General features: G+C 44.1%; 1 protein-coding gene across 30 annotated transcripts in view; it reads right to left on the bottom strand.

Annotated features, from left to right (window-relative positions):
• Window positions 1-26943, bottom strand: part of pip5k1ba (phosphatidylinositol-4-phosphate 5-kinase, type I, beta a) — a 178008-nt gene that overhangs the window by 39068 nt on the left and 111997 nt on the right. For 15 of the 30 annotated variants that reach the window (XM_078213980.1, XM_078213993.1, XM_078213982.1 and 12 more), the window contains 5 exons: window positions 24550-24702; window positions 18997-19296; window positions 8356-8567; window positions 3144-3227; window positions 1147-1195 (listed from right to left, as the gene is read on the bottom strand). In XM_078213980.1, coding sequence (XP_078070106.1) covers window positions 1147-1195; window positions 3144-3227; window positions 8356-8567; window positions 18997-19296; window positions 24550-24702 — 798 coding nt within the window. Of the gene's footprint in view, window positions 1-1146; window positions 1196-3143; window positions 3228-8355; window positions 8601-18996; window positions 19297-24549; window positions 24703-26943 lie in introns of all 30 variants that reach the window. The other 15 variants (XM_078213975.1, XM_078213990.1, XM_078213972.1 and 12 more) reach the window with 3 other exon arrangements.

The raw sequence follows: 26943 nt of genomic DNA, 5'->3' as shown, positions 1-26943 counted from the left end.
TCTGCACGGCACTGGGGATGTACTCGCCCACTGCTAAAGCCTCCTGTATTGGCCAGTGACCATAAAGTAAGTCGTCTCACCACAGCAGAACATGCCCGCCCACTTTTCCCCAATCTGGTAGAGCTCGGCAATGGTGCAAACTGGGGCGGCACGGTGGCACAGTGGTTAGCACTGCCGCCTCACAGCTCCAGGGACCTCGGCTCGATTCCCAGTTCGGGTCACTGTCTGTGTGGAGTCTGCATGTTCTCCCCATGTCTGCGTGGGTTTCCTCCGGGTGCTCTGGTTTTCTGCCACACTCCAAAGATGTGTGGGTTCAGTTGATTGGCCATGCTAAATTGACCCTAGTTTCGGGGGGGGGGGGAGGATTAGCAGGGTAAATATGTGGGGTTACAATAGGGTGGTATTGTTGTCGCTACAGGCCTGATGGGCTGAATGGCTTCCTTCTGTTCTGTAGGGATTCTATGATTTGACATTCTAAACAATTGAAGACAGCAATCATCACAAAACCGCGATCCTACAAAGACTGCAGATCAGAAAACAGTGAACCGGATGATATAATCATGAACATGTTGAAAACATTCACACACCAAGACTAGCCAGAGCTTAAACCATGTCACCCTGCATGATAGCCTTCACAAGCAACAAGCAATTTTCTCATAGCTTATAAAAGGACAGTCAATAATAAATCCAATCTGGAATTCAGGAGAAACCTCTTCACCCGGAGAGTGGCGAGAATGTGGAACTTGCTACTACCGTGAGCGGTTGAGATGATCAGTTATTGCATTTAAGGGAAGTTAGATGGAGACTTGAGAGAGAAAGGAATAGAAGGATACGCTGAGAAGATTAAATAAGTAGGTGTGAGGGGAGAGTCAGGGGACTATAGACAAGTTGGGCTGAAGTATGCTGTAAAATCTATATATTATAAATCTGCTGCCCAGGTGGTAAGAGTGCATGTACTGCTCCCTTTCATATCCTTACTAATTTACACAGAATTACAATGATGGAAATATGCTGAGTGTTTCCTTCAACTCTGTTGCTCCCCTGTGAGACACTTTCCTTTTGTCTCTGCTATTAAATACATTTAGTAATTACATCCGTTCACTTAATGCTACTTTAGTCATAAAGATAAATGAAATATAAACATACGCCATCGTAGACAAGAGCTTTCCAAGAGTGTTCCAGCTTCTTAATGAACCTATTCAGAGAAGAAATTAATTAGTTAAGTACTTAAAAGCTGAAATTAATTGCAGTTATGAATTGCTGCTTCAAATAAGTAAATTTAAAAGTTTAGTACGCTGCGCTAGAGATTTATTACTGAAATATTACAACTTGAAAACACGAACAATAAATTTTCTTTTCTGAAAAGGAGACTTTCATAGAATTCCAACAGCGCAGAAGGAGACCATTCGGCCTATCGAGTCTGCACCGACCACAATTCCACCCAGACCCTATTCCCGTAACCCCACATATTTATCCTGCTAATCTCCCTGACACGAAGGGGCAATTCAGCATGGCCAATCAACCTAACCCGCACATCTTTGGAGTGTGGGAGGAAACCGGAATACCCAGAGGAAACCCACGCAGACATGAGGAGAACATGCAGAATCTGCAGACAGTGACCCGAGGCCGGAATTGAACCTGGGTCCCTGACACTGTAAAGCAGCAATGCTAACCACTGTGCCACCGTGCCGCCCAATTTCTGTGTGAGAGATGACATCAGCTTTATAGAACGTTAGTTAGGCCGCACTTGGAATATAGTGTTCAATTCTGGTCGCCACACTACCAGAAGGATGTGGAGGCTTTGGAGAGGGTACAGAAAAGATTTACCAGGATATTGCCTGGTACGGAGGGCATTAGCTACGAGGAAGTTTGTTCTCACTGGAAAAACGGAGGTTGAGGGGTGACCTGATAGAAGTCTACAAGATTATGAGGGGCATGGACAGAGTGGATAGTCAGAAGCTTTTTCCCAGGGTGAAAGAGTCAATTACTAGGGGACTAGGTTTAAGGTGCGAGGGGCAAAGGTTTAAAGGAGATGTACAAGGCAAGTTTTTTAAAAAAGAGAGGGTGGTGGGTGCCTGGAATTCGCTGCCGGGGGAGGTAATGGAAGCGGATATGATCGTGACCTTTAAGGGGCATCTTGACAAATACATGAATAGGATGGAAATAGAGAGATATGGTCCTCGGAAGAGTAGGTGGCTTTGGTTCAGTTGGGCAGCATGGTTGGTGCAGGCTTGGAGGGCCGAAGGGCTTGTTCCTGTGCTGTAATTTTCTTTGTTATTTGTATGAAACAGCCTCCCAGTCTATTCTATGTTTCCCTATCTTTGACCATAACATTGGCATTTCCCTTTGTTACTGTAGCCTTGTGAATTCTCACTCTATCGGCTGCACCTGGGCTTGTGGGGTTAAAATGTTCAACTCAGCCCCACTTAGCAGGTTTGAGCTGAAGAGTGGGGGGGGAGTGATCTAAACTGTTTGCCCCCAGATCCCCACTAAACCAGGCCAAGAAATCTCAGCAAATCAGCACCATCAGGGATTTCTATTTCTTACTGGCTGGGTTTGTCTTGGATGAATTTGTGTAGGTCGCGCTGTCCTGTCAGAGTCAGAACCCCAGCATCTGAGGTTTTGCAATTTCAAGTAGGTGCGCAAATGAAATGAAAACATTCAGCCACGTGGGTGACACGGTGGCACAGCGGTTAGCACTGCTGCCTCACAGTGCAAGGGACTCAGGTTCGATTCCCGGCTTGGGTCACTGTGTGTGTGGAGATTCTATGATTCAATCTCCAGGATATTCACCAGTTTGTGGCCGATTAAGGAAAAGCTTGGATATTCCTGTTGTAAACCATTCAAAATTAGAAGCATCTAGATCCAAGACCTTAATAGCCAAGGTGGGCCTGGGTGAAGAGATAGGAAGGAGGAAGTGGCTTACATGCTGAACCAGAGTCTAACCTTTCAGGTTAAAAAAATGTTTCAATTCAATGTCCACCCATTTTGCCAAATGAAACCTTCAAGACATCAATAGCTAACTTGCAGCTGTGCTATATACGCAATCCTCACTTTCACTCATGTGAATGGCCAGGCTGGGACAATGGAAACTCAAAACAAATCTCACAGAAGAAAAATGATTCCACGCATGCAGTCAATACCTGTAAGACTGTAGGATATCGATAATGGCCATGTAAAGTAGAAGTCTTTCTCCTTTACTGTTTTTGGCTGGTATTCCACCCATCCTGGAACAAAAGAAGAAAAATAAGCAACAGGAAAACATAAATAATAGCTGCAATTATTTTAACAGAGAAGGTGGATGGGGAAATAAGACGGACATTCTTTACTTTGCCCATATCAAACTGGTCAACAGATTCACATCTCAGGATTTTCCTGTAGTGAAGGTCAGACCTGGTGTATAACAGGCCGGCTGGAACATAAAATCCCTAAAGTGCAGAAAGAGGCCACTCAGCCCATCAATTCTGCACCAACTCTCTGAAAGAGCATCCCACCCAGGTGCTCTCCCCTGCCCTATCCCTGTAACCCCACGCACTTACGACGGCTAATCCACCTAACCTACACATCTTTGGTCACTAAAGGGCGATTTAGCAAGGCCAATCCACCTGATCCAAGCCAAGGATTTACCAAATTAGAATCACATTTTATCACCATCTCTAGTCTAGATAGAGCTATCTTGTGGTGCCTTTCACAACCACAAGATAGCTCAAAGCTTTTTACAACCAATGTATTCGATACTGTGATGTAGGAATTGCTTACTTACTGCCTACTCAAACTTACTCATTCTCACTCACAATTGGAATTAGTCCCCAGGAATTCTCGCCCCAACAACAGATTTACCAGGAAAGTACTGAACTTGGGGTTAAATTGTCAATACTTGTTTGGTCGTACAAAACTGGAGTATTGCTGGAAAAAAATACATTTTTTTTTGGCGATTTTCATCCTGCACTCATCAGGTCATTCACAATCACTGCTACACCCATAAGCCCCAATCTATCACTCCCTTCTCCTCCTCGGGGATTGAGCCCTCGGGTCCCCCACCGAGTGGGCTTGAAAAAGTGATGCGCGATTAATCCACTCGGGAGGCTAGATCGTACCCGGGAATAAAGGCTTTTATTCGCAACAAGAATAGAGCATACTGCTTAACAATACAATCCCAGACTAAAGGGTCACTAGGAAGTGCAGTGACCTTTATACTCCTATAGGAAGGCGGAGCCAACCGGAGTGTACCACAGAACAATGCTAACAGGTGGAACACCCCAACCCTAACCCCAACAGTAACAAGAGTAACATATGTACAAGTACCCATAGTGATAACCATCGATGGTTCAGTACCCATAGTGGTAACCAGCTATGGTTCACCACAAAAAGGAAGAAATTCTTCTGAGATCCTGTCATTAGAGCCAGCAGAATGTCCGTGTCCCTGGCCTTGCTGCCAATAACAAGACCAATGAGTGGATGCACTCACTGAGCTAAGAAGTGAACACAAAGTAAAGCAGCAACAGCTGCTTCAGTTTTACTGTGCTGACTAAACTAAACAAAATATATACCCAAAAAACAACAGCATATTTTTCCATTCATTTAATCTCCGTGTACAACTCCATTATTCTAACATAATACATGAAAATTAGATTAAATTGCTTTAGAACTCCCAGTCCCATCTTAGACATAGAACATAGAATAGTACAGCACAGAACAGGCCCTTCGGCCCACGATGTTGTGCCGAGCTTTATCTGAAACCAAGATCAAGCTATCCCACTCCCTATCATCGTGGTGTGCTCCATGTGCCTATCCAATAACCGCTTAAATGTTCCTAAAGTGTCTGACTCCACTATCACTGCAGGTAGTCCATTCTTGATTTTAATTAAGACACATTGGCAAAATCAAACAGCCTATTCCACATAATTGTCTTGATTGGTAAGAGCCACGAGAAGCTCTTTGTCGAATAGCCCATGATAGACACGCAGTAAAAAGTTAATGAGTAGAAGTGAATTCATCCCATCAATCCTATAGCTTAACCAAACCTAACCTTGAACTGCCTTCTGAAATCATTCAGCATAAACTATTGAGACAGACTAATAAAATCAAATGTTTATCACCTTTGTGTCATAAACGTTTGAAAAAAAGTTTATATGTTACAAATGTACTTTTTCTTTTAAAACTCTTGCTTAACTGATCGTTTAAGCAATATTTTGGACTCACCTTATCTACACCATTAAATACTTGGTATGGTCCCCCGCTTAAATACTTCACATGCCCTCCACTTCAACTCTACCCTAAACTCTCTAATCTCTCTCGTGGCTCATCGTCCTCAGATAGGAATCATTTGTGTTTGCCTTTTAGAAACACTTTCCGATACGACACTGTCTCACATCAGGAACTGTGAAGTCCTTAATCAGCTAAAAAATAATGAAATATATGCTACAATTTATCGAGCAATAGGTTGGCAATCAGTCTAAGTAATTCCAGGGCAGCACAAAGTTTATTTAAGAATATAGTTAACATGTATAGAAAGAAAATTAGCAATATTTTTAATCAATTATAAACAAAAAAACCAGAAAGGAAACACCCACAATAATGCATTAATCCTGAATTGAATGTTAAAGCTGTTCCAGCAAACCACAACTTCTCATAAACAAAACGCTTTTCACAGGCTTAACACAGCATAGATTAAAATCTCACTTGACTGGAATTGAGTCTTTTCGAAACCTGCACTTTCCTTCCGGAAGGCAAAGCGTGAGATAACCAGCAGACTTTCCAAATATAACAAGGAGACAGAAAGAAAGAGAGAGAGACTTCAGCTTCTTTCTGGCTCGATATCCCTGCGAAAGCTAAACTGCAGTCTCAGAACTCTAAAAACTGAAACCTTCAACTCACTGGAAAGAAACAAAAATGCCCAACAACATTTGGCCTTTGCTGTTAACAATGCAGGATCGTAAAACTAATCCCAGAGTTAACACAAACAACCCCATTTACCAATTTGTCTGCCTGGGTTTTCTCCGAGTGCTCCGGTTTCCGTCCACACTTCAAAGACGTGTGGGTTAGGTGGATTGACCATGCTAAATTGTCCCTTACTGTCCCAAGATATGTAGGTTAGTTTTGCCATGGGAAATGTGTGGGGTTGCAGGAATAGGGTGGGGGAAAGGGCTTGGGTAAGACACTCTGTCAGACAGTTGGTGAAGACTCAAAGGGCCGAATGGTCTCATCTGCACTGTAGGGATTCTATGAGTTTATAATGCAGAAGCAACAAAACTTGTCTGAAAACCAGAGGTGAACCATTTGAAAAAAATGGACGACAAAAACGAAGTTGTTAAACTGGATTTAACCACGGGAGACAGTGTTAGGGGACCAATTGATTCAGATCCTAATGTTAGCTGGAAATGAGCTGAAGTCCCATTCAAGATCCTGAATGTCCCTGAAAATGTACATTATTGCAATGGCACAATTTACATGCCAGTTTAGGTGCCAAGGATTGAGGGAATTTGAGTGCGAGTGACTGATGCCTGCTTTTCCACCATGCCCAAATGTCCTCAAATCTTTTGTATTCATTCTGGGGAACAGCTTTCAAAATCCTGTTCTGACAAAGGCTCATCCAGACGTGAAACATTGGCTCTATTCCCTCTGCACACAGACCTGCTGAGATTTTCCAGCACTACTTCTGTTTTTATTTCAGATTCCAGCATCTGCAGTATTTTGCCTTTATCCAAAAACCTCCAGAGTTCATCGACACAGCAACATTCCCTGCAAAAGTATAGAATAGAATCCCTACAGTGCAGGAGGAGGCCATTCGGCCCATCGAGTCTGCACTGACCACAATCCCACCCAGGTTTTATCCCCAAACCCCCACATATTTACCCTGCTAATCCCCCTGACATGAAAGGGCAATTTAGCATGGCCAATCACCTAATCTGCGCATCTTTGGAGTGAGGGAGGAAACCAGAGCACCCGGAGGAAACCCACGCAGACACAGGGAGAATGCGCAAACTCTGCACAGTCAGTGACTCGAGGCTGGAATTGAACCCGGGACCCTGGCGCTGAGAGGCAGCAGTGCCATCTAGTTTATAAAACAATCCAAAATTTACACCAGCAGTAAATAGGCAGAAAATCTATGCCAAAAATTTTAGTTTCCATGGAACCCAGAGTCATATTTCTGGTCTGTAACGGCAATTCAGATTATTCTTATTTCTCATCAAGACTCAAAAATTAATTTTCTATACTGCTATGTATTGCTGTGGTTACCAGAATGATCTGTATTACTAAATGCAAACCTTTAACTTGACCCCTTGTTATCCAAGCGGACAATTGTATGACTCCAGTCGAGATTAACTCAATGCAGACAAACATTAAACCAGAGGACTTCTGGTTGGTGTTTGAATTAATGTTTTCATTCTTGGAATGTGGGCATTTCCAGCCTGGCCAGTGTTTCTTTATTTTCTTTTCTTCATGGGCGTCACTGACTGGCCAGCATTTATTGCCCATCCCTAGTTGCCCTTGAGAAGGTGGTGGTGAGCTGCTTTCTTGAGCAACTGAGAGTCTTGCTCAGCCATTTCAGAGGGTAGTTGAGAGTCAACCACATTGCTGTGGCTCTGGAATCACATGTAGGCCAGACCAGGTAAGGATGGCAGATTTCCTTCCCTAAAGGACATTGGTGAACCAGATGGGTTTTTCTGACAATCGACAATGGTTTCATGGTCATCAATAGATTCTTAATTCCAGATATTTTTTATTGAATTCAAATTCCACCAACCTCCATGGCGGGAATCGAACCCAAATCCCCAGAATATTAGTTGAGTTTCTGAATTATTTATCTAGCGATAATACCACTGGGCTATGGCCTACCCATTGCCAATTAATGGCTATCCCCAAAGTCTACCATCTTCTTGCGGTCTGCTAGAACGGTCTGGTTTGCTAGAACTCTTCACAGGGTAGTTAGGCATCAAAGTTAACCACATTGGTGAAAAACTGGAGTTACATCTAGAACCAACTTCAGGGTCACTTTAAGAAGAAAGAAAAAAGCATATTTCCCAAATTAGGAATAAAAATCAAGCTCTCAAAAATGACCATTGAGGGATTTGAATCGATAGAGGCGGAATTTCTTCCCCCTTTCTCTTTGGCCAGTGCAAATAGAGTGGGCTGAATTGCCTCTTTCTGTGCTGTAACTTTTCTATTAGTCAATGGTTAACCTTAATTAGTAGCCCATTAGCAGAGCACAACCATTCCATTCCTGTGTGCCCATATTCAGATGGAAAGCAAAGCAGTTATGTTACTAGCCCATGACCCACCTGTGTATAAAGTAATTAGTTTCACCGAGGAGAATATTGGCCAAACACAGAAGATGATTTTGACAGAACTTACATATCATCCGTTCCAACAGATTCTCCCGATTTAGTCGCACCCTGTATAGATTCCAAGGCTGTGGAGTACAAGACCTTCTGCCCTCCAGGGCGTTTCCCATCCGAGGCCGTCTGGAGGTTTTCTGCTTCCTTCTCTTTCTCTCGGACCGCCAGATCCAAGTTATGGATTCCCAACAGCAGGCTGTAGTCCATGATTTTGAAACTCTCCAACACCTGATGGCATAAACATGCCCAGTTATCATCGAGCTGCGTGCGGGAGGAATCAATAGTTATTTCAAGTTTGGACACATTCACTGAGTCACCCAAATCATTGGCTTCGGATATCGCTAGTGTTATGGTTCAGGTTAGAAATTCCAAAGTACTCAATGGAGACCGCATGAACATTAAGCTTTGCACTGTGACTTTGGCTCGGATGAGCATGATATAATTAATTTCAGGTATGATTCAAGGGCGGCATGGTGGCACAGTAGTTAGCACTGCTGCCTCACAGCGCCAGGGACCCGGGTTCAATTCCCGACTTGGGTCATTATCTGTGTGGAATCTGAACGTTCTCCCCATGTTTGCGTGGGTTTCCCCCGGTTCTCTGGTTTCCTCCCACAGTCCAAAGATGTGTAGGTTAGGTGGATTGGCCATGCTAAATTAATCCTTAGTGTCCTGGGATGTGATAGGTTAGAGGGATTAGCAGGGTAACTAAACGGGGGTAGGGCCTGGGTGGGACTGTTGTCGGTGCAGACTCGATAGGCCGAATGGCATCCTTCTGCACTGTAGGGTTTCTATGAACTCTCTAGAGAGCTTTCATCAAACAAAGTTTATTTAAGAATATAGTTAACATGTATAGAAAGAAAATTAGCAAGAACTTTCATCAATTACAAACAAAAAAACAGAAAGAAAACACTCAGAATAATGTATTAACCCTGAATTGAATGTTGAAGCTGTTCCAGCAAACCAAAACCTCTCAAACAAAACCCATTTCACAGGCTTAATACAGCATAGGTTAAAATCTCACTTGACTGGAATTGAGTCTTTTTGAAGCCTTCACTTTCCTTCCGGAAGGCAAAATGTTGCCGTGAGAGAACCAGCAGAATTTCCAAATGGAACAGAGAGAGAGAGAGAGACTTCAGCTTCTTCCTTGCTCGATGTCTCTGCTAAAACTAAAAACTAAACTGCAGTCTCAGAACTCTCAAAACTGAAACCTTCAACTCACTGGAAAGAAAACAAAACTGTCCAAAAACACATGACCTTTTCTCCTAACAATGCAGGATCATAAAACTTATCCCAGAGTTAACACAAACAACCCCATTTACCAATTAAGAAGCAATAAAAGGACTCATCATAAGTTCGTAAGATATAAGAGCAGAATTAGGCCATTCGGCCCATCGAGTCTGCTCTGCCATTCGATCGTGGCTGATATGCTCCTCATCCCCATTTTCCTGCCTTCTCCCCATAACCCTTCAACCCATTTCCAATTAAAAATCTGTCTAACTCCTCCTTAAATTTACTCACTGTCCCAGCGTCCACCGCACTTTGGGGTAGCGAATTCCACAGATTCACAACCGTTTGGGAGAAGTAGTTTCTCCTCAACTCTGTTTTAAATTTGCTACCCCTTATCCTAAGACTATGACCTCTCGTCCTAGAATGCCCCACAAGAGGAAGCATCTGCTCCACATCTACTTTATCCAAACCTTTCATCATCTTGTATACCTCAATTTGATCTCCCCTCATTCTTCTAAATTCCAGAGAGTATCAGCCTAAACTGTTCAATCTCTCTTCATACGACAAACCCCTCATCTCTGGAATCAATCTAGCGAACCTCCTCTGAACTGCCTCCAATGCCACTACATCTCTCCTCAAATAAGGGGACCAAAACTGTGGTCAATACTCCAGGTGCGGCCTCACCAATGCCTTGAATAGTTGCAACAATACTGCCTTATCTTTATATTCTATTCCTTTAGCTATAAATGCCAACATTCCATTCACTTTCTTTATTATCTGCTGTACCTGCATGCTAGTTTTCTGTGACTCATGAACGAGGACACCCAGATCCCTCTGCACCGGAGCTCCCCGAAGTCTCTCCCCATTTAGATAATAAGTCGCATTCCCATTTTTCCAACCAAAATGTATGACCTCACACTTATCCACGTTAAACTCCGTCTGCCACATTTTGGCCCAATCTCCTAACCTATCTATATTCATTTGTAAGGTTCTTATTTCCTCACTGGAACTTACTATCCCACCTATTTTTGTGTCATCTGCAAATTTGGCTCTAGAGCCTTCTATCCCGGTATCCAAGTGGTTAATATAGATTGTAAATAGCTGGGGCCCAAGGACCGAACCCTGTGGCACCCCCACTAGTTACTTCCTGCCATCCAGAAAAGAAACATTTGTCCATCAGCCAATCACCTACCTAAGCTAATAGATTACCCCAATCCCATGTGATCCAACCTTGTGAATTAACCTTTTGTGTGGCACCTTATCAAATGTCTTCCGGAAGTCCAGATATACTACATCTACAGAATCCCCATTATCCACTTTGCTTGTTACATCCTCAAAGATGATTTGTCTTTCATAAACCCATGCTGACTCTGATGGATAGCGTTTTGACTTTCCAAATGTCCTGATATTGCTTCCTTGATAATTGAGTTTAACACTTTCCCAACAACAGATATTAAACTAACTGGTCTGTAATGTCCCACATTTTGCCTCCCTCCCTTTTTGGATAAGGGCGTTACATTAGCATTTTTCCAGTCCACTGGAACCTTTCCCGTGTCCAGGGAATTTTGAAATATTATAACGAATGGATCCACTATCTCCAGCGCCACTAGGTCCAATATCCTAGGATGCAGGCCATCAGGCCCAGGGGACTTATCTGCCCTCAGTCCCAATAGGCCATCATAGACAGCCCGGCAACAATGACATCACTGAAGCGAGATCTGCAGAAATCATGTTCTTAAAAAAAACCTCTCTTAAATGTCATACTAGATTAGATCCAAACAAATATGATTCAGTTGCTAAAGAGGAATGAAAACACAGGAAGAAGAAAATTATAGGATTGTAATAGTCAGGAATACTAACAACGACTTGTATTTACATAGCATCTTTAACAAAGTAAAACATTCCAACACCTTTCACGGTAGTGTTCTCAGACAGAATTTGACATTGAGCTACATGTTGGGACAGGTGACAAAAAGTGCGGTTAAAAAGGTAAGGAGTGTTTTGAAAGGAGGAAGGGGGTTGGGAGCAGAGGGGTTTAGAGTTGGAATTCCAGAGGAGAACAGGACTTGGTGAGATATGGGCTACGGACAGCCGAGTTTTGGATGAGCTCAAGCTTGTGGAGGGTGCGAGGTTGGAGGCCAGTCAGGAGAGCGGTGGATCAGTCGAGGGAACAAATGCGTGGGCGAGGGCTTCAGAAGCAGATCAGCTGAGGCTGGAGAGAAAGCAGGCAATGGCACTGAGGTGGAAGTAACAAAGAAGGAGAAAATATCCTATTTGTGCTTTGGGTCAATTTGATAAATGTTAATTGTACATTAAACTTCTCCTGGGATTGCCAAGGAGAGGACCAGCACCACTTCCTATATAACTGACTAGGCCAAAATGTCTCCTGAGAGGATCAATCCTTTTTCCCTTCAAAGTAAAAAAAAAGACAATCCCTTTATTCCCTCCCAGACCTTGCTGTTAGAAACCCTACAGTGCAGAAGGAGGCCGTTCGGCCCATCGAGTCTGCACTGACAACGCCACCCAGGACCTATCCCCGTAACCCCACGCATTTACCCTGTTAATCCCCCTGACACTAAGGTGCAATTTATCAGGGCCAAACTTAACCCGCACATCTTTGGACTGTGGGAGGAAACCGGAGCACCCGGAGGAAACCCATGCAGACACGGGGAGAATGTGCAAACTCCACACAGACAGTGAGCCAAGGCTGGAATTGAACCCGGGTCCCTGGTGCTGAGAGGCAGCAGTGCTAATCACTGTGCTACCGTGCTGTTATTTTTCTCCAAGGTGTTTCCTAAAGCTTCTCTCTTTGAACCAAGTTTCTGGTCACCTCTTCTAATATGTCATGTGTCTTGGTGTCCAATCTGATTATTATTGATATTTAATTGCCTGAAAGTTTTCAGATTTTTCAATAAATTCTTAAATTTACTGTGGAGAACCAGTAATCACCAAACCTTCAGTTAGATGAAGGAAATCTCTAATTAATTTCATTCCCATATGAGGAGTTCCTGACCTCAACAATGCAGGTTATTCTGCAGCAAGCCAATGACTAAAATACCCTTAGGATAAATACATTCAATGAGTGCCAGTATGCTTAATGATTGGTTGCAAGGTCTTCTCATTTAACAAATCTGGAATTAAGTATCTCCTGATGACCATGAAACCATTGTCGATAAAACCCATCGGTTTCACTAATGTCCTTTAGGGAAGGAAATCTGCCATCCTTACCTGGTCTGGCCTACATGTGACTCCAGAGCCACAGCAATGGGGTTGACTCTTAATTGCCCTCTGAAATGGCCTAGCCAAGGGCAACTAGGGCCATAAATACTGGCCAGCCAGTGACACCCATGTCTCACAAATGAATAAAAACAAAACAAATAAAAATATCTTTAAAAATAAATCACTTCATAAGGATCCAATCACAACTTGAAAACATTACCAATGTTGTATCATCATGATAAATAACATCACAATCACCTTCAAACTTCAATATTTCTGTTAAAAAGTCACAAAACAAAGTACCCATTAGATTCCTTCACCTCCTTTCCAACACCATGCCCTAAGTGGGGATTAGCAACTGTGGACTTCCTCTAATTGGTCCATGATTATGCTTGGCAAAGTGCTGCAGTGGTTTGCCATTAGCTTCCGCAGTGTGGCTGATCAGGAATCTCTCCCTCTCTTACCGCCTGCACCAGGTTTACTGGAAGGATTTACAGGCTGACGATTAACCCAAGCAGTCACATTATGAACAAATCTCCTGCAGCCGTCGGGTCCTGAAATGGGTCTGGAACGCGGAACTTGAGGTCCAGAGGCAAGGACATCACAACCCTCTGTGCCTCAAGACCTCCTACCCACTGTATTACCCGGGATTCTCCCAACAACTTCCTTCAGGGCGGATTCTCCTCTTTCGGAATAGCGTGTACTATATTGCCAGAGTTGGGACTGATAAATGTGACTCACCATCCCAACTTGTTTGCTGTTGTCTCTCTGCTGGAACGCACGGATAGATTTTAAGGTCACCATCAGTGCCAGCTTTTTTGCCCATTTTAATTTATCCCTCTAAGCCAGGCATTCATCTGCTGAATCATAGAATCCCCACTGCACAGAAGAGGACGTTTGGCCCCTTGAGTCTGCACCGACTCGCCAACAAAATACCTTACACAGATCCTCTCCCCTGCCCTATCCTTGTAACCTCGCACATTTCCCATGGCCAATCCATCTAACCTGCACATCTTTGGACAGAGAGAAAACCAGAGCACCCGGAGGAAACCCATGCAGAGGAGAACATGCAAATTCCACACCCAAGCCAAGAATTGAACGCGGGTCCCTGGCGCTGTGAAGCAGCAATGCTAACCTCTATGTCGCCTTAATTGGCGTTGCAACCCCCCCCCCCCCACTCCCCCCGCCCCCCCCCCCCCCCCCCCCCCGCCCACCACCACCACCCTCAGCTCCAATATTAATATATTCTTCCTGACATGTGGTACCCAGAACTGAATGCAGGGACACAGATGCATTCTAACCAAAGCTCTATACAACTGGCCTGTACTCCCTTGAGTATAGAAGATTGAGGGGTTTAAATGTTAAAAGGATTTATGGAGCAAAGGTGGGTATGTGGAGTTAAGTCGCAGAGCAGCCGTGATCTCATTGAATGATTGAACAGGCTCAAGGGAAGTGTGCCTATTATCTGATAGGATAGAGGTGGAAAAATAGTTTCCTCTGGCGGTGGTAACAACAAGGAAGGGACATTACCAAAGCATCGGTTAACCCGATCTCCAGTCTGGTCCATCTCCATCACTGCTCATGCCCCTAACTCCCCCCCTGATTATTACCTTCCATACACCCTCCCCTAGTACCTGGACTTTGTTGCTCTCTCCCAGGCACTTGGTATGGGTGTATGGAAGGTAATAAATCAGTAAGGGACACAAAGCTAAAGAGAAATTGGGAACAGTACAGGAGAAGCGATGATATTAACTGTGACTACAATTGCAAGAGGTACTTCATAGAATCCCTCCAGTAAAAGAGGCCATTGGGTCCATCAAGCCTGCACTGACAACAATCCCACCCTATCCTACAACTCCATGTATTTACCCTGCTAATCCCCCCAAAACTAGGGTCAATTTAGCATGGCCAATCCACCTAACCGGCACATCTTTCAGACTGTGGAGGAAACCGGAGTACCCGGAGGAACCCACACAGAGACGAGGGGAACGTGCAAACTCCGCACAGACAGTGACCCAAGTCGGGAATTGAACTCGGGTCCCTGGCCCTGTGCTAACCACTGTGCCACCATGCCTCCCCTTTTTTTACAAGTACTTCATTGGTTATAAAATGCTTTGGCGCATTGAGGATGTCGATGATGCTGGATAATGTAATCTCTCTTTTACGAGGGGAAAAAGGGGTAAAATTAGTGCTTCAGGCAGGGGAGAGAGCAGAAAGATGGAGAATGTAAAACTGCCATGATGAAGGAGATTGTTGTGCTCGAGCTATACCACACAGAATACACAAAGTCAAAACAAAACTCAAAACAAATATTCAAACCTGCATTTCCGCCTGATAGACTATGCTCAAACAAGTGTGACTGTTTCTTGAATATTCCTTTAAGCTCCTTTTAAACAGGGAAGCAATTGTTTCAAGCAGACAAGAACTCAATACTCTTTCCCTCTCCTCCCACCCCCTCTCCACTCCCAGTTTCCAGGACCTGGACCTGTTGTGATGTTAAAACAATCACTGCCTTCTCATTTCATATCGCTGGCAGCACCTTTCACAAAGAAATCCATCATGGGTCACTGAACATGGAGTATGAACAGACTAATGTACCAACACCCACACATTTTTCATTCAAACTTGCAAATATGTAAACAAATCAAGGGGATTGTACTTTCTGGGACAAGGAGCAGATTTTGCATTCCCCTCTTTTTATGTATTTATGGGGTGAGAGTGTCGCTGGCTGGGTCAGCATTTATTACCCATCTCTAATCATCCCTTGAGAGGGTGGTCGTGAGTCGCCTTCTTGAACCGCTGCAGTCCCTGAGCGGTAGGTATACATGATGTGGAGATGCCGGCGTTGAACTGGGGTAAGCACAGTAAGAAGTCTCACAACACCAGGTTAAAGTCCAACAGGTTTATTTGGTAGTATGGTATTTGCTACCAAATAAACCTGTTGGACTTTAACCTGGTGTTGTGAGACTTCTTACGGTAGGTATACCCACAGTGCTGTTAGGGAGGAAGTTCCAGGATTTTGACACAGCGATAGCGAAGGAACGGCTGATATATTTCCAATTGTTTAATTGTCCACTACCATTCGCGGCTGGATGTGGCAGGACTGCAGAGTTTAAGTTAGTTCATTATTGTCACAAGTAGGTTTACATTGACACTGCAATGAAGTTACTGTGAAAATCTCCTAGACACCACACTCCGGCACCTGTTCGGGTACACTGAGGGAGAATTTAGCACAGTCAGCACATCTTTTGGACTGTGGGAGGCACCCGGATGAAACCTACGCAGACATGGGAAGAGTGTGCAGTGACCCAAACCGGGAATCAAACCTGGGTTCCTGGCGCTGTGAGGCAGCACTGCTAACTACTGTACTGCAGTGCCACCCCACGATTCATTAGTTATTGTTCCTATTCTGCAGGGAAGGTGAATCACTTGCAATCTCATAATGCCTTTCACAACCTCGGGACAGCCACTGTACTGACTTTCAAACACAGTCACAATCGCAATGGAGGCATTTTTCAGAATTTGTTTCCTTCAACATGTTTATCTATTAATTCTGAAGACTTACGAGATGATTGGAAGAAAACACTACTTGACAGTCAATGTCACTGTTTAACAATAAGGGATTGCCCATTTAGAGGCTGTAAAGGTAACCTTTCAGAAACTCCTTAGTAAACTCAGAAAGGTATTCATTAATAAGAGTTCAGTAGGCTCACTGCTGCAGGGCTCCCTATACACTTACTGCCGAACAGAGCTCCATCTGTGTGATTCCCACTCTGAGACCCAATTGGTCCCCCAATCCAGGTGACCCTTAATCTGCTGTGCTGTCCTTAAAGGGACAATCATCACATTCTCTCAGAGGGCTGTGTCTCTCTGGAACACTCTTCCTGAAAAGGGGGTGGAAGCAGAGTCTTTAAATATTAAGTCAAAAGGTGGATAGATTGGTGGGCAGCAAGGGGGGTGATCGGGGGGACGGGGGGTAGGCAGGATGTGAATCAGAGGTTACTATCAGATCAACCATGATCTTATTAAATGGCAGAGTGGGTTCGAAGGGCCGCATGGCCTACTCCTGCTCATGTGCGTCTGTTGTAGGAACCACCCAGCAGTCATTGAGAATGTTCCCTTTCGAATTAGCTGAGAGAAGACAGGATGGTGCAAGGATGGGCCTGTTGACCAACCAATGGCAGGCGTATTGAGGTGGGGCCATGGGAGGTGCCAACCCACTCCTCGTGTGTCCAGGAATTGATGATCAATCTCCAGAATAACGTTGGGAGTGCCACCCAGGAGAAGAATCATAGGGACATTAAGAAGTGATTTTCCATTATCTCTTCATCACCTTCGTTTATTGGTTAGGTCAACAGGCAGCCGGCAGGGGGTGGGGGCAGTGGCAAGGAGGGCTGAGTCAAGTGACAGATGGCAGGAGTGTGGGGGATGGGGTGCAAGGCAGTTAAAGTCAGGAGGTTATGTAATCTTAGAATCTTAGAAACCCTACAGCACAGAAAGAGGCCATTTGGCCCATCGAGTCTGCACCGACCACAATCCCACCCAGACCCTACCCCCATATCCCTACATATTTTACCCACTAATCCCTCTAACCTACGCATCCCAGGACACTAAGGGCAATTTTAGCATGGCCAATCAACCTAACCCGCACATCTTTGGACCACCAGGAATACATGCAGCCCTGTATCACACTAACAACATACGTAACAATTTCAAATGAAAGATTAGGGAGCTGGATGATAATTTTAACTTTCACCGGGTTGGTTAGGGTCATAGAGTCCCTACAGTACAGAAGGAAGCCATTTGGCCCATCGAGTCTGTACCAACCACAATCCCACCCAGGCCCTATTCCCTCAACCCTCATTTACCCTGCTAATCCTCCTGACATTAGGGTCAATTGAGCAAGGCCAGTCAACCTAACCCGCATATCTTTGGACAGTGGGAGGAAACTGGAGCACCCGGAGGAAACCCACACAGACACGGGGAGAAAGTGCAAACTCCACACAGACAATGACCCGAGGCCGGAATCGGACCTGGGTCTCTGGCACTGTGAGGCAACAGTGCTAACCACTGTGCCACCGCGTCGCCCCTCCCAAGAACATGGAAAATACATTAGCTTTGAACTTGCTATCATGTTGACTAATGGAAACGGGTCAAGTCAATTGGTTTTTACATCAGACCCAGTTTTCCTTTCCTTATTGGTGGAAGAGAGTTTAAAATCAGCCCATTTAATTTGTTGGAAACTGATAAACTCAGATACCCCTTCTGGACAGAACAAGGAACTTAGTAAGGATTGATTTACAAAACTTTCATATCTGACTGGTCTTAATTTTAGACAAATCCCTTTCCTTCCTTTCTGTCTACATCTTGAACATTACCTATGTTTAAATTCTTAATGGCCCAGGTTTTGCAGTGGTGGTAATGCCAAAATCATTAGCATTTGTAGTCATTACTCCTCTGAAATTGTCCGGAACTTCTGGATTCTGCACAGGCGCAGAGTAACATGCCATCAGCTGTTCGCTTTTACAAAAAGGTGGACAGACTGGAACTTCCACTCAGATTCACTGCAAAAATCTTTGAAAAATGTATGACTTGTTGAATGAAGTGTAGACTGGTTTTTAAGTGTACAAAGTTCAGAACTACTGTTAAACAGCTTCACTGACTCTGAAAGAGTAGTTTTATATCTGTTGAGTTGAATTTTTCCATTGCAAGCAATTCCATGTTTTTAAATGTTAAAAAAAACTGGTTATTTTAAACCTAGGTTAGGTGCATTGGCCTTGCTAAATTCTCCCTCAGTGTACCCGAACAGGCGCCGGAGTGTGGCGACTAGGGGATTTTCACAGTAACTTAATTGCAGTGTGAATGTATGCATACTTGTGACTAATAAATAAATAAAACTTCTCCCAATCATTTATGTTGTTACCTGTAAAAAAAATTTACTTCCTGGTTTCCGGTCTGTGAAAATCCTTCAATGCGATTGGCTGCTTACCTTTCCTGATGGTATTAGGATGTCTGGAGGTCCCATTGACTTGGCCAGATTCAAACTAGAAATCACTAGATCTTTGTGGGTAGTTTTATTGTCGCTGACCACAAACTCTGGGCTAACGTATCTTACTGAAGTTGAGCACAGTGCGGATACATGAATGTTAAAACCTCCTCACATTTTGGTGACAAACTGCAACACCAGTAATTGTGTTAAGTTTCTACGTACCCGACAATCTCTCTGAAGTGTTTTAATCAACGCATTATATGTTTCAGCATCAAAAAAAAGGCCATCGGGTGTCTCCTGTATAAAGTCCAAGTCCTTGAATGTGGGGACATCTTTTTCTCTCTCCTTTCTCGAGGCTCTCCGTTTGTATGTCGACCCTTTCAAGTCATACTTGTGATGCATCTTCACGCAACGTGGCAACACATTATTCATAACCACAATTCTTATGTTAGTGCCTCCCGACTGCATACAGTACAAGCCGTAAAACTTTGGCAAAAGTGTCCTAGGATTCTGGTTTAAATTCTGCAAAGAGAAACACCGATTAAACTACTTTTAAAAGAGTTGCACGACTGCACAGGACGGCATACAATGATCAAAGGCAAGTCCAGCATTCACTTAACAGTCAATGAGACCAATAAAGTTTCTTTTAATTGAGTACAGGCTTGAAACTTGACGTGAAATTCATTATAAATTAGGTATAAACGTACTCCCAAGAACATGGAAGGTACATTAGCTTTGAACCTGCTGTCATGTTGACTAATTAAATCTGGACTCCTGCCTGTACAACAATAGTGGAGACTGGGCTCATTATAAAATGCACGTTTGTATGGATTATCCATTAACCATGTGATAGTTAGCATTACATCTATCTTCAGCAAAACCCTTTCAAGTTTTTTCTCTGGATTTTGTCTGGAATTGCATTTGGCTCAGCCCTCCCAGGCTGCCTTTGAATGCACCTCCACTAATGCTGGTTTCTACTTAGACTCAAAAGATCTTTCATTTCCTTTTCTGTAAATTATTGATCAGGTAACAAGGCTCCAACTCTGCTCCCTGAGCCAGAAATTCAGACTTGCAATGACAGCACAGAACGCATGGCTTACAAATATCTTCGAGAAGTGCGTCAAATACAATCAGTTGCCTGTCTGAAGTGCGATAGCCTTGGCATGAGGTAGATGTGTCCACCATTTTATACTCAGCCAAAAATGAGTGACTGGTAAATAAAGATGGAGAGAAACACAACTCTTGGCAGAGGAAAGATGCCATTGATTGAAGGCAGAGATGAACTGTGCAGAAGTGCAAGGCTCAAAGTGCTCTGGGTGTGTGAAACTTTATAAAAACGCTTCAACAAATACAGGTAGGAAAGTATGTTGTTAAGAAGACATGTGGAGTTAGCAGATGGATATAGATAGATTGAGGGAGTGAGCAAAAATCTGGCAGATGGGGTACATTGTGGGAGTGTGTGGAGGTGTTCACTTTAGCAGGAAAAAAAGTTTTTTTAATTAAATGGAGAACGGCTGCAGAATGTTGAAGTGCAGAGGGACCTGGGTGTTCGAGTGCACGAGTCACAAAGAGTTAGTGTGCAGGTGCAGCATGTAAACAAGGTGGCAAATGGACTGTCATCCTTTATTGCAAGAGGAATTGAACACATTATGCTTCAGTTACACAGGGCAATGGTGAAACTGCAGCTCGAATAGTTTTGGTCTCCTTAGTTAAGGAAGGATATAAATGCATTGGAGGCGGTTCAGAGGTTTATTAGACTGATACCCATCGAGTGGGTTGTCTTTTGAGGAAAGGTTGGAAAGGCTGGGCTTGTTTCTATTAGAGTTTAGAAGAGTGAGGGGTGATATGATTGAAGCATACAAGATCCTGAACAGTATTGACGGGGTAGGTATGGAAAGGATGTTTACTCTTTGCATGGGGAAGGTGCAATTCAACACAAACAGATCAGCCATGACCTTACTGAATGGTGGAACAGGTTCAAGGGGCCGAACAACCTCCTTTTGCTCTTATTTGGTATGTGACAAACTGGGGGCTGCACTTCCATTAAAGAAAGAAGCCATGATTGAAAAGAAAGTGACTGAACATTTAGATGCATTGCAGGGTTGACAGAGGATGTCATGGTGGGGTTAGGTTTCTGATTCTAGGAGATACTCTGCTGGCCTTCAACAGTACGATGGGTATTTAAACAATTGCCTAATCCCCCAGACAGGTTTATTCAGCTCCACCTCTCAACAATCGAAATTAAAAGAGAGAGATCTGTGCTCCTCAATAACTTATAGAATCATAGAAATGCTACAGTGCCAAAGGAGGCCATTTCGGCCCATCGAGTCTGCACCGACCACAATCCCATCCAGGCCCTATTCCCATAAAGCCATGCATTTACCCTGCTAATCCCCCTGACACTAGGGTCAATTTAGCATGACCAATCAACCTAACCTGCACATCTTTGGAGTGTGGGAGGAAACCGGAGCACCCGGAGGAAACCCACGCAGACACGGGGAGAACGTGCAAACTCCACACCAACAGTGACCAGAGGCTGGAATCGAACCCGGGTCCCTGGCACCGTGAGGCAGCAGTGCTAACCACTGTGCCGCCGTGCCGCCCATTCTGGGGAAACAGCTCAAAATACAAAGATCTGAATTCTCCAGGTTCAATCTTCATTCAGAATTAGCTGCTTTTGTCGGGAGACTGTTGCTAGGGCAATTGTATTAGGAGTGGAACATTGGCCGAGAGTTTGTACCAATGGTTATCTCACCCATTGAAAAATGTGGGTGTGGACTTGGGGCGAGGACAGAAACATTCTCTTGAATCGCTTGTGAAAATTGACCATCAAGAGTCTTCCAGAAACAGCAGTCACTGGGGCAAGGAAGAATATTGGTAGGTAAAAAATAAAAATATTATACCTATGATACCAAAACCAACATGTTCCACTTACACAATCCCAAATGTTAATGTGCAGAAAATCTCAGCCAAAAACATGCACATTGTAGAGGAAACAGATAGTATTTTTCTTCAGTTCTATAACTCGAGTCACCTCAACTGTGCAAACGTCTTTATTGGGAAAATATTAGGTTTGATTAATTTCAACTTGAGGTTAATTTTAACTATGAAATAGAATCCATTCACTCCTCCCCCATTTCCCCTATTGGGCGGTACAGTGTCACAGTTGTTAGCACTGCTGCCTCAGATCCAGGGACCTGGGTTCGATTCCCAGCTTGGGTGACTGTCTGTGAGGAGTTTGCACGTTCTCCCCGTGTCTGCGTGGGTTTCCTCCGGGTGCTCCGGCTTCCTCCCACAGTCCGAAAAGTGTATGGATTGGGTTGATTGGCCACGCTAAATTGCCCCTCAGTGTCCTGGGATGCATAACTTAGAGGGATTAGTGGAGTAAATATGTGGGGTTACGGGGATAGAGCCTGGGTGGGATTGTTGTCGGTGCTGACTCAATAGGCTGAATGGCCTCCTTCTGCACTGTAGAGATTCTATGATTTCCTTCACTAAACGAGAGGAAAAGGGAAGCAACACTTGACTTTCTTGAACTAACGACAACTGCTCCACTCAAATTGCAGGTGAAGTTTGACAATTCTTCCCTTACACGGAGAGGCAACTTGTTCTCCTTTGAACAGAGAAGATTAAGAGGAGTTTTGATAGAGATGTGCAAACCTATGCAGGATTAAGGTGGAACAAACAAAGAGAAACTACTTCCACTGGCAGCAGGTGTAATTAAGCGAAAGTTGCCAGAGTCCCAGAGGACCATAGGCTGCTTACCCCCTTTTTGAGAGAGAGCTGACTGGTGGTGATTTAACCTGAGGATCACCACATCTCAGGTGAGGGGCAAGGTTGAGAAGGCGGGGGCCTTCATGAATAATCTCAACTGGTACAGGAATTGAACCCACACTGTTGGTGTCGCTCTGCATTACTAACTAGCCGTCCAGCCAACCGAGGTAACTGACCCTTCCAATCCCAGAGGCCACAAATCAGATTCAACAGGGAACTGGATTAATACTTGAAGCAGGAAAAATTGGGGGACTGTGGGACCAACTAGATAGTCCTTTCAATTAGCTTCCTCCTGTGCTGTATCACTGCGGCAATGCATATAAAAGCAAATGATAAGTTGAAATGAGTCGTTATGACGCATTGCCACATTTTTTCATAGCAGCAAACACTCTCTGCCAAGGCTCTGGAGTCAAATGGGAACTGGGTTCTGGCACTGAAACGTTATACTAAAGAAGGTCAGTCGAGCAACATACTAGAGAGAAGCAGGGAAGCTGTTTCCACTGGCGGGTGAAACTAGAACTAGGGGGCATGGCCCCAAAATAAGGGGAAGAAGATTTAGGACTGAGGTGGAGGAGGAACTTCTTCACACAAAGGTTGTGAACCTGTGGCATTCCCTGCCCAGTGAAGCAGTTGAGGCTACCTCATTGAATGTTTTTAAGGCAAGGATAGATAAATTTTTGAACAGTAAAGGAATTAAGGGTTATGGTGAGCGGGCGGGTACGTGGAGCTGAGTCCACGAAAAGATCAGCCATGAATGGCGGAGCAGGCTCGAGGGGCCAGATGGCCTACCCCTGCTCCTAGTTCTTAGGTTCTTATACTAGGCCAGGAAATTCTCATCGAATGAATCTTGTGTCCTACACAAAAACTTTACGTATTTGCATATATTCCTCTAAAATAAGCTATTGTCAGTAGGCAAAATTCACTTATTATTCAAAATAGAGAAGACATAACAGCATGTTTTGTAGTGTTTTGAAAAGATAGTGTTGCCAAACAACTTTGCAAATTATCCTCTGCTGATGCAAAACCATTGACACAGACTCAGCTGCCAAAGTCCCTAAGCTCTGGAATTCACTGCCTAAACCTCTCTGCCTCCAATACTTCTCTCTTCATGATGCTCCTTAAAACCTGCTTCTGTCCAAAGATGTGCGGGTTAGGTGGATTGGCCATGCTAAATTGCCCTTAGTGTCAGGGGGACTAGCTAGGGTAAATGCTTGGGGTTACAGGGATAGAGCCTGGAGGAGGGATTCTGGTCGGTGCAGACTCGATGGACCGAATGGCCTCCTTCTGCACTGTAGAATTCTATGATTCTTTGACCAAGCTATTGGTCACTGGCCAAATGTCTCCTTATGGGTTCAGTGTCAGCTTTTGGCCAATCAGTGCTCCGGTGAAGAACCTTGGGACATTTTGCTACATTAGAAAAGGTGCTGTCTACACATCGCGGAGGGAGGCCATTCGGTCCATCAAGGGTAATCCAGTTCATCCTCTGCCCAGCTTTTGCCCTTTATCCCTGCAGTTATTTCCCCTTCCAGTATTTATTCAATTCTCTTCTGAAAGCCACATTGAATCTGTTCCATCATCAAGCATCACAAACACTGAGTTATCAACATAAAACATCACCCGATCAGTTTTAGAATATACTTTGCTTTTCTTAAGTTTACACGCCCAACATTTTAAAATCTAATTTGAAACAGAACAAAGATCAAGAAAATTACAGCACAGGAACAGGCCCTTTGGCCCTCCAAGCCTGCACTGACCACGCTGCCCGACTGAACTAAAACCCCCTACCCTTCCAGGGACCATATCCCTCTATTCCCATCCTATTCATGTATTTGTCAAGACGTCCCTTAAAAGTCACTACCGTATCTGCTTCCACTCCCTCCCCCGGCAGCGAGTTCCAGGCACCCACCACCCTCTGTGTAAAAAACTTGATCTGTTAAATTTGGCCATTTCAACATATTAACTGCACCAAGTTCAGGAATCCCCAAATATTTGATCTCTTACCATGTAATAACCTGGTAACAACTTCTGCAAGAACTCAGCTTCTTTATGCTGTACAGTCTTTATGATGAATTCATCATCACTTGTGACGTAAAATAAGGACCCACTGGCGCCAGGATTGGAAAGTTCGATCAGGGGTTCATTGCATAAGGAATACTGGCAAAAAGGCAGATTTAATAAATAAATTAATTAACATGCTTAACTTGCTGAAGCATTTGCAATGTCATTTCACGAGCTGAAACTAAAATATTCTTCACACATCTGCAATATCATTATTAATTAAAACACATCCATGAGTTGACCAAAGCACGGAATTAAAAAAAGGATCATCCCTTTAAATACAAACTGACTTTACTAGAATTAATATACAACATTGCAAAGGTCGCTCAGAATAGTGCACATTTTCTAGGCTGTATGGAGGTAAGTGTATCTTTTAAAATCCAATATACATCAAATAAGAGCAAGTTCTATTTACATAGAATCGGCAGTGCAGGCGGAGGCCATTTGGCCCATCGAGCCCGCATCAACAATCCCACCCTGGGTCCCATCCCCGTAACCCCACATATTTACAGTCCGAATCCCCCTGACACTAAGGGGCAATTTATCATGGCCAATCAACCTAACCCGCACATCTTTGGACCGTGGGGGGAAACCAGAGCACCCGGAGGAAATCCACGCAGGCACGGGGAGAACCTGCAAATTCCACACAGTCACCTGAGGCTGGGATTGAGCCCGGGTCCCTGGCGCTGTGAGGCAGCAGTGCTAACCACTGTGCCATCACCTCGCCCCGTAAATTTTTAATTCCTGAGTTTTATGTAATTCAAATTTCACCATCTGCCATATTGGGATTCGAACCCAAGTCCCCACAGCATTATCCAGGGCCCTTGGAATGCTAACGCAGCGACAATAGCACAATGCCACCACCTCCCACAAAATAGATATTTGTGCTACAAATTAAAATTTAAGAAAAAAAAGACAGAATGAGTTCAAACTATATATGGTCCCAATTTGTTTTGGGACTGGTTCTAGTCTGGAATGCACATACCAGCTCAAAACAAGCCAAAGTTGACCGACAATTAATCATTCAAGTATTTGGAAAATAGTTTAAAAAGTAGCTAAACTAATTAATGTTTCAATTTTCCATACTTCCAATTTCAAAAGGCTCCCACTCAGCTTGGTGCACTGGGAGGACAGAGTAAGTAGACAAAAGGAGAATATTCCAACTTGGACTGTGATCGCTCCCTGCCCTGAAATAACAATTATTAGGTACTCATCACTGCTGGAGTGGACTTTTCACGTCAGGTCCTGTTAGTTAGACCTTTTCCCTCAACCTTCAGCTACAGCACATCTTGCAGTAACCTGCTGGGTCTGTGGGTCGATCACAGTGCAGGGAGGGCGATGACAGGACCCGCAGTCTACCTCCTTCACTAATGAGGTTTAAGGATTGAGAAAGAAATACAGGGCCAACTGAGAAGGAAGTCAGGTGAAGTAGAGTTCAATCAGGTACACGAAGGAAACAAGATTGCAACAAGATTAAATCATTAAATTGCTCCTTTTCCAGGGGGAGGGGGTGATAGACATTGCATTAATAATTTTGTAAAAGGGATCCTTACGCTGTTAAGTGTAACTCCCTGCCACAAGAATTGGCAATTAACGCACAAATCTAGTGAGTCCTTAAATAACTGGGAGGTTAAGGGAGAGAGAACATTGTCAGGTGGTTAACAGCAGAGGGTATAAATGAAACAGAACTTGTGGTTCTCAATTCACCAGGTATCACTTCCCGGCTGTCACCCACACAGCATTTTGTGCACAAAATGTTATTTTGTCAGCAGGGCAGCACGGTGGCACAGTGGTTAGCACTGCTGCCTCACAGTGTCAGGGACCTGGGTTCAATTCCTGTCTTGGGTCACTGTTTATGTGGAGTCTGCACATTCTCCTCGTGTCTGCGTGGGTTTCCTCCGGGTGCTCCGGTTTCCTCCCACAGTCCAAAAGACGTGCTGGTTAGGGTGCATTGGCTGTGCTAAATTCTCCCTCAGTGTACCCAAACAGGTGCCGGAGTGTGGCGACAAGGGGATTTTCACAGTAACTTCATTGCAGTGTTAATGTAAGCCCACTTGTGATGTGGAGATGCCGGCATTGGACTGGGGTGGGCACACTGAGAAGCCTCACAACACCAGGTTAAAGTCCAACAGGTTTACTTGGAATCACGAGCTTTCGGAGCGCTGCTCCTTCATCAGGTGATGAAAGAGCAGCGCTCCCAAAACTCATTGGACGTTAACCTGATGTTGTGAGACTTCTTACTAAGCCTACTTGTGAGACTAATAAATAGACTTTTAAAAAATTCTGAGCCTGAATTCACAAAGCAATTATCTTCCTACCACATCCACTTGTGAAAAA

Source organism: Mustelus asterias, chromosome 6, assembly GCF_964213995.1.
Source record: "Mustelus asterias chromosome 6, sMusAst1.hap1.1, whole genome shotgun sequence".
In the NCBI taxonomy this organism is placed as follows: Eukaryota; Metazoa; Chordata; class Chondrichthyes; order Carcharhiniformes; family Triakidae; genus Mustelus; species Mustelus asterias.
The sequence above is the reverse complement of the archived record's forward strand: the minus strand, read 5'-3'. Positions and strand labels throughout refer to the sequence as shown.